The following is a 13,240-nucleotide window of genomic DNA, read 5'->3' as shown; positions in this document are numbered from 1 at the left end:
CCAAGTGCTGGGATTAAAGGCATGTGCCACCACACCCGGCCATATATATTCTTAAAATATATATTTATAGACATGGTCTCCCTGTAGCCCCAGCTGTCTTGGAACTCACTATGTAGACCACGCTGGCCTCGAACTCACAAAGATCCGCCTGCCTCTGCCTCCAGAGTGCTGGGATTAAAGGCGTGCACCACCATACCCGGCATTAATAAAATACTTTTAAAAAGGCATTTTTGCCGGGTGTGGTGGTGCACACCTTTAATCCCAGCACTCCGGAGCACTGTCTCAAAAAGACCAAAAAAGGCATTTTTTTCTTTGTGTGTGTTATATGCACATGTGGTAAATGCATGTGTGTGCAAGTGTGCATGTCTTTGCTTGCACATATGGAGGACAAAAGTTGTCATCAATTGTCTTCCTCATGATCCTCCACCAATGAACTTGGAGACCTTGGAGATGGCAGAATTGCTAGACTGGCTGATTAGCAAGCCCCTCCCCCTCTCCTCCCCCTGAATCCTCCTGTCTCTGCCTCCCAGTGCAGGGCATGTTGCTGCTCCTAACAAAAAAAAAAACAAAAAAAACTTTTTTTACACATCCTTGAACATGTATAAAATATTACAGAAAGGATACTCATAAAGTTGATTAATAATAATTGCCTCTGGGAAAATTAAATATGTGTGTATTAGCTACTTTTCTGTTGCTGTAATAAAACACCATGACCAAGGCAACTCATAGAAGGAAGAATTTACTTGGTTTATGATTCCAGAGAGATTCTAGTCCATAGTGGCGGGGGAGGTATAGTGGCAGAGCAGAAAGCCAAACAATCACATCTCCATGCAGGCACAGGGAAGCAGAGAGTGACTGGAAATCTGGCAAGGCTTAAGAACTCCCAAAGCCTACCTCTAGTGACTCACTCCATCCAGCAAGGCCACACCTCCTAAAATCCCAAAGCAGCTTGCCAACTGGAAACAAAATGTCCAAATACATGGAGCCTATGGGGGACATTCTTATTTAAACCATCACATGATAGACTGGCACTGGGAGTTATCTTTTCACTGTTTAACCTCCTTGTTTCCTCTAAGGCCTATATCAATTACATTAGCTATTTGAATGCATAAGTTATTTTAAAAGCTCCCTGTGCTTAAGAAGCAGCACACACTTATGTTCTCCTGCTCCTAATGTCACAGGTTCATTATGTTGATGTGCCCTTTGTTTTGATAGAGACATGGGACTTACAGCAGCATGCGGCCAACCAGCAAAAGGATGGCTCAGCACCTGGATCTTCCAGACCTTCCCCTCTCAGGTAAATCACTTAAAACACAAGTATTTGTGGCCTGCTTTTGTGGGGTGGGCTTTTTGCATGGACTTAAATTTAGAAAAAGTAATAAGTAAATTTCAGCTGCTTTCAACTCTTATGGTACACATTGTGTCCATTTGATCCAGCACAGCCTATGGGAGAAGAAATGTCTCCTGCCAACTGCCCTCCTCAGACTGTGGACTCAAGAGATGCCAAACTTGGCTGGGGTTTTATTTTATTTTTTTTTCAATAAACTGAATCTTAAGGAAATAGCTTCTATCCTTTAAAAAAAAATACCTACTTTGTGCAGAGAAACCTTGTCTGGTTTTGCATTTGTCCATCGATTCCACAGTCCTTAGCACACACTGTTGTTAAGGTATCGCTGTCTGTGTCCTTATTGTTGCACTGTATTCTTTTTTTGAATTCAAATCCTGGCAATGAGGTGGAGGTCTTATAGGTCATTGCTGCTGGGCCTCCTATTGTGATGGTGCAAAGAAATAGTAAAAAGGGGGGTGGGAGGGGCCCTGCTTGGCCCTGAGTCTTGACACTGCCACTTCCTATTCAGCTTTGGCTTTGTCGTCCTTTGGTTTCCTCACCTCAGAAGTAGAAACAACTCTGGGGCTGGAGAGATGACTCAGAGGTTAAGAATATACACTGTTCTTGTAAAGGCCCCAGGTAAGCAGCAGCTCACCACCATTAATGTGCCTCCTGAGATGGCAGTGGTTGCCTCACCCTCATCTGCCCTGGTTTCCATAAAGAAGTCTCGGTTCCTTCAGAGTCATCCATGAGGGAGGGATGACTTCTTGCTCTTTTGGCTTCTTCCGTCAAACCACCATGTTCCTAATGGTATGCACAGTGCTGATCCTTCCAGAAGGCTTCGAGTTTACTCTGCCAGAATCCATAGGAGTAATCATTGTCTATTGCAACTATAGCTTGTGAAATATTTGCTTAGAGAAAAGCACTTCAGAGTTGAACTTACTCCTTGATTTATGGGATGTTGAATGGCTGTTGTGTCAGTAGGCATGAAACTAATGTTAAGAAAAGGACATTACTCTTCTACATCTCCATCAGAGCTCTTGAGTGCCCAGCTGCACTTTCAGTGAGCAGTGAGAATTTTTTTTTGGTCATTGTTATTTTTTAAAATATTTTATTTATTATTTTTATTTTATGTGTATGCATGTATTGCCTACATGTGTAAAGTGCACCCGTGTCATGCAATGCCCTCGGAGGACAGAAGAGGGCATCAGATCCCCTGGAATTGGAGTTACAGACAGTTCTTAGCTGCCATGTGGGTGCTGGGATTTGAACCCAGGTCTTCTGCAAGTACAGCCAGTGTCTTTAACTGCTGAGCCATCTCTCCAGCCCCCATTGTTGTCATTTTAAATTTTATTACTTTGTCTGCACGCACACACAGTTGTGTATTCACCTGCCACAGAACATATGTAGAGGTCAGAAAACAACTCTGTGGAGTTGGTTCTCTCCTTCCATCCCATGGTTCCAGGGGTCGAACTCAGGTTTGTGTGGCAGCACCTTTGCCCACTGAGCCATCTTTTTGGTCTTGGGCAGTAAGGTTTTGAAAGGAATCTTTTTGTGTGTGAGCAGTAGGTCTCGGCAGTGGGCCTTAAACATTTCATACAGCATAATGTAAAGTGATGTTATGGCTCAGTGGTTAAGAGCACACGCTGCTCTTAGAAGACATGGAGTCGGTTCCCACTACCGTATCAGATAGCTCTCAACTGCCTGTAACTGCATTTCCAGGAATCTGATTCCCTCTGGCCTCTATGGGTACCTGCAACCACTTGATACACATAAACTCATGCAGGCACACACACATACTTGTAAATGAAAAATAGAGAGACAGAAAGAGATACATTCTCATCTGTCTTTGCTGTGTCATTCACAGAGCACAGGCAGAGTAGAGTTAATGTCATTCTTAAGGGCCCCGGGGTTTGGTAACTGAGCATGGCTGCAACTTAAAGTCATAGGCAGTCAAGTTTGAGTACCTCTTTCCAGAAATGGAGGGCAGAGGCTGAAACAGAAGAGTGAAAAACCTGCCTGATATAAATTCTGTGCATCACTACATTACACAATAGCATACCTTCATTATTTTGTGTAAAATAATGCTAGGTGGATTTTTTTAATTGTGCTAAAAGCTACACAACATAAGATGTACCATCTCACTGAATTCAGTGGGTGATCATAGTTTTTGTGTCTTCTGTCCTACCAACTTCAAAGTTTCCTAATTACCTAAAGAAACCATTCTTTTGGTTGACAAGATAAATACCAAAGTTGAGACGACTTGCTGTGGAGTAAATAGCCCATTCACAGTCCTTCTCTCCCTTACTCAGGCACCTGCCTCCCTGATGATTTTGTTTACTGTAGTAAAGAAAGGTCTGCTTGGTGAAAATTGTTTGCTTCTAGCCATTTCCAGCAACTGCTTGTCAACATTGAGGTCATCCCTAACTGCAGATTAATGTGCTGTTTTTGTTGTTCTCTTTAGTGATGTAAACACTATTTTTCTCTGCTCTTTAGACCTAATTGGCTTCACTCTCAACTTCACTGCCCATAATTGGTGGCTATTAGTTGAAGTATTGTTTTCTTCTATGACTGTTTGTGGGTAACAGGAGGTGGTCCCAGCCTGGTCCAGGCTGTCCTGTAGCTTTGAAGGATCACCCTATTCTCTTAGCCACAGATTCCTCCATCATTATAAGCCAGTCTTAAAAATTCTCTTCTGTGCTTTGCTTTTTTGATCCTTTATGAAATCTCTGCAGAATTCAGCCCATTTTAGTACCTGTGTTCACAGCTGAAAGGAGTCTTAAAAAGAGGGATTTTTTGCTTACTTTTTAATGAACTAAAGCTGCAATTAGAACAACTTTTTTTCTATGGGCTATTATTCTTGGTGCCCAGCTGTTTGTCTGCTGCTGTTTGTGACCTAACAGTCACATGAGACATTTTCCTATCTGCTTACTTTGTTTGATATCCACAGCACAAGATATACTAGCTAGGGTCAGGACTGGTGCTGTGGGTATTGTAACTGAGTAGTTGTCTCTTCAAAGGGCCCATACTTTACTTAATACTCTGATAACTGCCTAATAATTTTTGAACAAAGGGCTGCTTTGGCACCAGGTTTTTTTGGGGGTTTTTTGGTCTTTTTGAGTCAGGGTCTCCCTGTAGCCCCAGCTGACCTGGAACTCACTATGTAAACCAGGCTGGCCTTGAAGTCAGAGATCTGCCCACCTCTGCCCCCTGAGTGCTAGGATTAAAGGTGTGTACCATGATGCCTGGCTTAGGATTTATTTTTATTTATTTATTTGTGTGTGTATGTACATGCGCACGCCCATGTGTGTATGCACACATGAGTCTGTGAACACGTGTGGAGGCCCAAAGAGGGCATCAACTATTTATTCCCTTCTATCACTCTTCACGTAATCCTTTGAGGAAGGTTCCCTGAATCTGGGGTTCACATTTTCTCAGTTAGACTGGAAGCCAGCAAGCACCAGTGATCCTTTTGTCTCAGTCCTCATCAAGAACTGGGCCTTTCAATGTGGGCAGGACACCTGGCATTCTGGGATCTGAATTCTGGTCCTCATGACTGTGCAGCAAGCACTCTGAATCACTGAGCCATCTCTTCAGCCTCTGGCACTAGGTTTTATAGATCATGTAGTAGTCCTGTCTGGAGATTTATAGAAAACACCATGTCCCTATTTGCATTTTTATTACTCCAGGAAGGCCCAAAAGTGTGTGTGTGTGTGTGTGTGTGTGTGTGTATGTATGTATGTATGTATATGTGTATATCACATACCCATATAGATATGTTTGTACCTGAGGTAGAAGTATGATAACCAGTCAAACGTCTTTTTGGGAGTAAGCAATAATTTTGTTATTCGCACAGATCTTCTGAAGGGACGAGCTGAGGACATGAAACCGGACCCTTACCTCCGAAAGAGCCCCTCACTGGAGTCCCTGAGCAGACCCTCCTCCCTGGGCTTTGGGGGCACCAGACTTCTGAGTGCATCCACCGGGGGTCTGAAACCAAGCAAACTCAGGTACTGCATTTTAAAGTAAAAGAAATTAGATAAGCATCTTCCTCTTCCTTCTGGTTCACCCATAGTCATTTTGCTTTAAGTACCTCCTGAATGACAAGATCACGATACTAAATTTACCTTCAACAAGTCTAAAAAGAAGACACTACATAATGATTTGGGGAAAAATCAAATGAATGGCTATACTAAATTAACCCCCTCCCCCCTGCACACACCTTTAATCTCAGCACTCAGGAGGCTGAGGCAGTTGGATCTCTGTGAGTTCCAGATCAACCTGGTCTGCATAATCTGTTCCAGGCCAGCCAGACCTACATAGGACTGTCTCAAAAAAAAAAGAAAAAAAAAAACCTGAAAGTAAAAATAAATTTGTTTTTAAGTTTAAACAGGGGCCTGGAGATGGCTCAAAGAGTAAAGGTACTGGCCATGCAAACCTGATGACCTGAGTTTAATCCCAAGACCTCATGTAAAGGTGGAAGGAAAGAACCAACCAATGCTGTTGTCTGACTTCCACATGCACACTGGTGCCCCCTGTCATCAGTAATAAAGTTTAAAAATGTTTAAAAAAATTTTTTTTAAGACAGAGTCTCCCTGAGGCCCCAACTAGCCTGGAACTCATTGTGTAGACCAGGCTGGCCTTGATCTCACTGAGATCTGCCTGCCTCTGCCTCCAGAGTTCTGCGATTAAAGACATATGCCACCATGCCCAGCAAAAGTGATTTTTCGAGTTTAAGCAAAGTGGAACTGAGGAGATGACTCAGCAGTTAAGAGCGGTGGCTGCTCTGCCAGAGGACCCAGGCTGGGTTCCCAGCACTCACATCAGGTGGCTCACAACTGCCTGTAACTCAAGTTCCAGGGGAATCTAATTCCCTCTCCTGGCCTCCATGAACAACTGCACATACATGGTGCACATGCATACATGCAAGCACACACACATACACACTAAATAAATCTTTTTTATTGTAATATTTCTGTGTTAAGCATATTACATGAAACTTAATTTGTCTAGGGATTTTTTTCACATGTCTTTTAGTGTTCTGTTAATATATAGTTTGTTATTTAACAGTTTTGGCTTAAAGCTTTTTTATTTTGTCTTTTTGATACAGGGTCTCCTTGTAGCAGCCCCAGCCGTCCTGGAACTCACTATGTAGACCAGGCTGTCCTCAAACTCACAGAGATCCACCTGCCTCTGCTTCCCAAGTGCTGGGATTAAAGGCGTGTGCCACAACACCTGGAATCTTTAAAGAGTTTTTTTTTGTGTGTGTATGTGTGTATCTTTTTTTTAAGACAGGTTCTCCCTGTAGCTCCAGCTGGCCTGGAACTCACTGTGCAGACCAGGGTGGCCTTGAACTAACAGAGATCCACCTGCCTCTGCCTCCCAAGTGCGGAGATTAAAGGCATGCACCACCACACCTGGCCTTAAATCTTTAAAGTTTAAGCAAAGTGCTTAAGGGGTTGTTATGGGTTGCAAGTTGTCAGGAAATCTAGAAAGAAGTGGAGTTTCTGTCAAGAGTTGTAAATGCATCTGGATGAGTGTTATGGAACTGAATGAACCCTGGGCCTCAACAAGGCCCTACCAAATATACAGCAGGTTCCCAGTCAATATGGGTAGATGGCTAAGGTATTACAGCTGGCAAGGCAGGTTGGAGCCCTGTTTCAAATAGTCTGCATTGCCAAGAAAAAGCTTCATACTTATTTTGGTAAATCAGTGGGGAACCACTAAGTCTGTGGGATTGTGTTTTTGTTTTTGAGTAGTGATTAAGATCAGACCTGCTCTTTAAGGGAGATTAATGAGAACACAGTGGCACAGAAGGAGGATTAGAGAGACACTTTTGAGATTAGTGTTTAAAGGGACTTTAGCAAAGATGTGAAGGATGTGGTAGGAGGGAGACAACAGTGAGGCCCATCTTTGCACCCATGCCTCTGCCACCTCCTCCCTGTCAGTGCCCTGGCACAAAGGTCCTACCAAACTTATTTCAGCTGCTTCTCTCCCCTGGGTCTTCCCTGCTTCTTCCTGTTGCTAGTCCTCTGAGTGTCTTATTGCAGACCTCTCAGAAGCCCTGGTGACAGTCATCCAGGCCTTCTGGCCCTGCTGCAGTTTAGCTGTCTCCAACTCACCTGTGACAACAGCCCAGCCCTTCACTCCATTCAACTTTGGTGTCTTACACTCATTTGAGTATTTAATACATGTACTGCTTTATAGTGTGAATAACTTGCTGTCATATAGTGGGTAGTAAATATTTTGTACATTTTGATATTCTTCTCAGCCCCTTGCCTTGTGTCTAGATCACCTAGAAGAAACTTATGCATGGGTAAGAAGGTGAATATGCAAAACTGGCTACTTTAGGAGAAAGAGCTTTATAACACATAATTATCAGTATGTGTCATATGAAAAGATTTGTGAATCTGAATAAGTTCAGATCTTTTATCTTTGTCTTTAGCCTGTATTTGGGACCCAAATAGATGAAGTCATGTATTTTAAGGGCTTAATTTAAAGTTGTAGATATTATATATTATCCTGCTTATTCTAGGAGATTAAATTTTTGTTTTACATTCATGTCATTGAAATTAACCTATGACAGAATGGAAATTCTCTTTTCTATTATTTATTTATTTGAGGTGTGTGCATGTACACGTGTATGTACACATGTGTGTGCACATGCCACCTTGAGCATGTGGAGGTCAAGATAACTTCCACCATGTAGTTTCAGGAATTTGACTCACATCATTGGACTTAGCAGCAAGTACCTTTACCTGCTAAGCCATCTTGCCAGCCCAGGAATTACCTACTTTAGATATTTTCAGTCTGTAGCTAGGCATAGTCCTGCACACCTGCAATTTTAGCCTTTAAAAAGGTGAGGCAAGAAGATCTGGAGTCCATGGTCAGTCTGGATTCAAAAAAGAAGGGCTAGAGACATGGCTCAGCACTTAAGAGCACTGGCTGCTCTTGCAGAGGACCTGGGTTTGGTTCTCAGCACCCACATGGCAGCTAACAACTGTCTATAACTACAGTTCCAGGGGATCTGACATCTTCTTCTGGCTTCTGCAGGCATTGTACATACATAGTGCATGTACATACATGCCACTCATACACATAAAATAAATTTAAAAAAGAAACTCTCACCTTATATTATTAAATTTTGGGGCAGGGGCTTGATGTTATATATTGTTCAGGTACATGAAAAAGCAGTCATCAAATTGTACAAGAAAGTTTTTAATTCATGTTTCAAGTATTTTTCTTTTTAAATATATTTTATTTTATTATTTTTTTATTTTATTTTATGTGTATGCATGTATTGCCTGCATGTAGGTAAGTGCACCTGTGTTGTGCAATGCCCGCAGAGGACAGAAGAGGCTGTTGGAGCCTCTGGAACTGGAGTTACGGACAGTTGTTAGCTGCCATGTGGGTGCTGGGATTTGAACCCGGGTCTTCTGCAAGAACAACCAATGTTCTTAACTGCTGAGCCATCTCTCCAGCCCCTCAAGTATTTTTCTTGAAACCTTTTTTACCACATCCCTACCATGTATATATTACATATTCACATGTATTTTTCATATTCCTTAGATACAGAATTATCTATTCCTCTATTTAAGAAGTCATTGAAATGTGGTAAAGTATCTGCCACAGAGGCAAGAGGACCTGAGTTCAGATCCCCAGCACCCAAGTAAAAAAGCCAAGTGTAGCTGGGCGTAGTGGTGCATGCCTTTAATCCCAGCACTCGGGAGGCAGAGGCAGGCAGAGCTCTGTGAGTTCGAGGCCAGCCTGGTCTACATAGTGAGTTCCAGGATAGCTGGGGCTACAGGGAGACCCTGCCTCAAAAAGACAAAAAAAAAAAAAAAAAAAAAAAAAAAAAAAAGCCAAGTGTTCTCTATCAGGTCTACAACTTTAGAGTGGAGAACAAGGGGAAGGGGCATGACATAGGTAGATTCTTAGAGCTCACTGGTCAGCCAGTCTAACCAGCCAATGAGTACTAGGTTCAGTTAAGAGTTTGTCTCACCAGATAAGGTGGAGGGCTGGAAAGATGTCTTGGTGGTTAAGAGCACTTTATCCTCTTACAGAGGACCTGGGTTTGGTTCCAAGTCTCCACATGGCTGTTCACAACAGCCTGTAACTCCACTTTAGGGGTTCTGCTGCCTTCTTCTGGCCTCCACAGGCAACTGCATACATATGGTACACATACATTCAGACAAAAACTCATGCACATAAAATAAATCATTTTTATTTATTTATTTTGTCTTTTTGAATCAGGGTCTCCTTGTAGCCCCAGCTGTCCTGGCACTCACTATGTAGACCAGGCTGGCCTTGAACTCACAGATATCCGCCTGCCTCTGCCTCCCAAGTGCTGGGACTACAGGCGTGCACCACCATGCCCAGCAATAAATCATTTTTTAAAAAGGTAAATGGAAAGAGATAATTAGGAAATCACTTGACATCAACCTCTAGCCTCCACACATGTATGCATAGATATACATATGCACTTGTATGCACATGTATACACATACATACATTAAAAAAAGTTTTATTAAATATTGGATGGAATCTATAAGGACGTTTAAAGTTTCCCTCCAAAAGCTTCATAATTTTAGTCTATGAAATAAAAGAGCAATAGATTAACAAAACTTTGCATGTTATTTTTATGTGCAGACATTAACATGGGAACCATGCCCAAAGCATAAGATTCAAAGAAAAGATCAACTAATTAAAACCTAAACACCTTCTTCAAAGGGAAAAGGAATAGGGGGCTTGGGTGATTTTAGGGGTATAGTAAATTAATTTCTAGCAGATGAGTGGGTCCAGAAGAACAGTGGCCTGGAACAGAGTTCCTCTGAGCTCTAGCTGTGATGCTAGACTTTGGTTTTTCTTCCTCTATTGATCTGGCTGGTAAAATTTCAGTCTGAAGACTTGAATGTAGTCATACTGTCTCTTCATGGATCTGGTCAGATAAAAGAAGGAATTTTACAGAAAGCCTGCCTTTGTGATGGGACATGGGGAAGCAAAGGATGGACAGAGGGATCTTGTATTAATCAGTTTTCCATCACTGTGACCTGAGATAACTAACCTATCCAAAGAAAAGGCTTGTTTGGTTTTGGCTCATGGTTTGGAGGTTGCCGTCCATGATCTGTTGGCTGAGTTGCCTTGGTCCTCTGGTGAGGCAGCACATCATGACAGGAGCCTGTCAAAATGCTCATATCGCAGCCAAGAAGTAAAATAAAAGGAAAAGAGAGTCTTGGAGTCCTACAGTCTCCTTCAAGGCACCTCTGTGGTCTGAGGCCTCCCATGAAGCCCTAGCTCTCAGAGGCTCTACCTACCACTTCCACTAGGGCTACTGTAGGGACAAAGCCTTTAACCATGAGCATTTGGGGGCCTTCCATATCCAAACTACAGCAGACAGCCTCTGCCTCTTGAGATGGATGAGTTTTAAAACAAAATTCTCCCCAGATTTAAAGTTGTCAGGAAGTACAGTTTAGGTTTTCTTTCATACCCTGAGGCGTAATAAAATGTATTGTTGTTGTTGTTGTTTGTTTTTTTGTCTTTTTGAGACAGGGTCTCCCTGTAGCCCCAGCTGGCCTGGAACTCACTATGTAGACCAGGCTGGCCTTGAACTCACAAAGATCCGCCTGCCTCTGCCTCACAAGTGCTGGGATTTAAGGCATGTGCCACTACGCCCAGCTAATAAAATGTATTTTTAAGTGTCTAATTTGGTTGTTTCTTTAGTCTATATGAAAAAAACTTAGACTTCAACTGTTTCTAATCTAGTTGCTTATTTCTTACATATTTTGGGGTTGTAAAAGTCATCAGCCTGCCAGACGTGGTAGTACATGTCTCTAATCCCAGCGTTTGGGATATGGAAGCAGGAATATCAGGAGCTCAAGGTCATCCTTGGCTGCAGAGTGAGTTCAAGGTCAGCCTGGGCCACATGAGACCTTGTTACAAAAGAAAACCAGCGACAACCATCATCCTCCTTAACTGTGTGCCCTTCTTTGTAACCAGTGTCGAAAGAAGAGACCCTTTGGCGGCCTTGGCCCGGGAATATGGTGGCTCCAAGCGTAATGCACTACTGAAGTGGTGTCAGAAGAAGACAGAAGGTTATGCGGTAAGGAAGAGTGCTCCCAATTGGGTGTTTATGGGCCTGTGCCAGGACATGTTCCATATATGGCCCAATTTGCATATCATGTCATCTCTGTTCTCTCAGATACAACTTCCTGGGAGATCTTTGTGCTCTCTGCCTCCACATGAGGAAGCAAGTGGGATGGAAAGGCAGTCTGCATTCCACCCCACAACCTGTCTCCATAGATACAGAATTGTATCTCCTGTGCAAAGGGAACTCTTTGGTTCATTCCACCCATGGACAGAGTTTTGCTAAAGCATCTTCCCGGAGAGGGTACTTTCTCCTAATTCACATAAAGGCCCAGAAGTTGGCTTGCAAAATTTTTCTGTAACTTTGAGTTGTTTTCATTTAGGTTAAGAGTTTTGTTTTTCTAGTATGCCATTTTCTGTGAAGGTCAGACAAGGAAGTAATACCTGACACAGGTTTTTAATTTTTAGTATGAAATATACATGGAGAGAAAAGTACATGAAATGTAGAGTTTGATTAATTATTACGAAGTGAAAACCCAGAATGAGAAAATCCATCTAGAATTAGCATTGCCAGTTCCTACAAACCTTTCATGTCGCTTTCTTCTAGCCCTTGCTGCTAAGATAATGGTCTACCTCTTTTCTTTCCCTTATGCTTTCTACAGAAGTATAAATTCATGAATGTATTGCTTGTATTTGAATTTTACATAAATGGAATAAAACAATGTAGCATTTGCATCTAACTTTTCATACAGTATTGAATTAGCAAGATTTATCCTTTATAGCTGTAATTTATTTTCCTTACTATGTGATAATGCAACATATGGTTTTATCATTATTTATCTACTCTATTAATATTTTCATCTCTGGGAGCTGGGCATGATGGCACATGCCTTTGATCCCAGCACTTGGGAGGCAGAGGTGGGTGGATATCTGTGTTCAAGGCCAGCCTGGTCTACATACGGAGTTCCAGGCCAGCAGAAGCTACAGGGAGACCATGTCTCAAAAAAAAAATTCTCATCTCTCCTGGATATGCATGTAGGATTGGAATTGTTGGGCCATACTATATGCGTGTATTGAAATATAGGAGACAGTCAAGCATATTTCTGAATTGTGTTTTGTATATCCCATCAGCAATTCATAGGAGTTCTGTTTCTGTATATTCTCAGCAACATCCACTCATGATCATTTGAGCATAGTGGCATTCTTGTATGGTTATGAGATTGAACATATGCTAATTGGTCATTTGGACAGCCTTTCTGTAGAGATGTACCTTATCTGGTCTTTTGTCCTTATTTATTTACTTTTTATTTATTTATTTTTATTATTTGAGCAGAAAACCTCCTGCATGCTAAGCATATACTCTACCACTTAGCTACTTGCCAAGCCCCTGCCCCCTTTAAAAGTCATTTTGTCAGGACTGGAGAGATGGCTCAGCAGTTAAGAGCACTTTCTGCTCTTCCAGAGGATCTAGGTTCAGTTCCCAGCACCCACATGGTGGCTAACACCCACCTATAACTCTAGTTCCAAGGAATCCAAGTTCTCTTCTGGCCTCCATAGGTACTAGGCATACAACATGATGCACTTACTTACATACATGCAGGCAAAACATTCATACACATAAAAATAAGTAAAGTCTTTAAAAAAATAATTGTCTTGGGGATGGAGAGATGGCTCAACAGTTAAGAACACTGGTTGTTTTTGCAGAAGACCCGGGTTCGAATCCCAACACCCACATGACAGCTAACAACTATCCATAACTCCAGTCCCAGGGGATCCAACAGCCTCTTCTGACCTCCATGGGCATTGCACGACACAGGTGCACTTACCTAC

At 42.2% G+C, this 13,240-nt stretch overlaps 1 protein-coding gene across 1 annotated transcript in view; it reads left to right on the top strand.

The window, feature by feature from the left end:
- The window catches only part of Specc1 (sperm antigen with calponin homology and coiled-coil domains 1), a 330,607-nt gene that overhangs the window by 242,496 nt on the left and 74,871 nt on the right, over positions 1 to 13,240 (top strand). The window contains exons 10-12 of the mRNA XM_008825314.3: positions 1,216 to 1,297; positions 5,184 to 5,337; positions 11,324 to 11,426. Of these exons, the coding sequence (XP_008823536.1) occupies positions 1,216 to 1,297; positions 5,184 to 5,337; positions 11,324 to 11,426 (339 nt within the window). The remainder of the gene's footprint in view (positions 1 to 1,215; positions 1,298 to 5,183; positions 5,338 to 11,323; positions 11,427 to 13,240) is intronic.

Source organism: Nannospalax galili, unplaced genomic scaffold, assembly GCF_000622305.1.
Source record: "Nannospalax galili isolate Female #2095 unplaced genomic scaffold, S.galili_v1.0 scaffold530, whole genome shotgun sequence".
Classification (NCBI taxonomy): domain Eukaryota; kingdom Metazoa; phylum Chordata; class Mammalia; order Rodentia; family Spalacidae; genus Nannospalax; species Nannospalax galili.
This window is presented reverse-complemented; position numbering and strand designations above follow the sequence as displayed.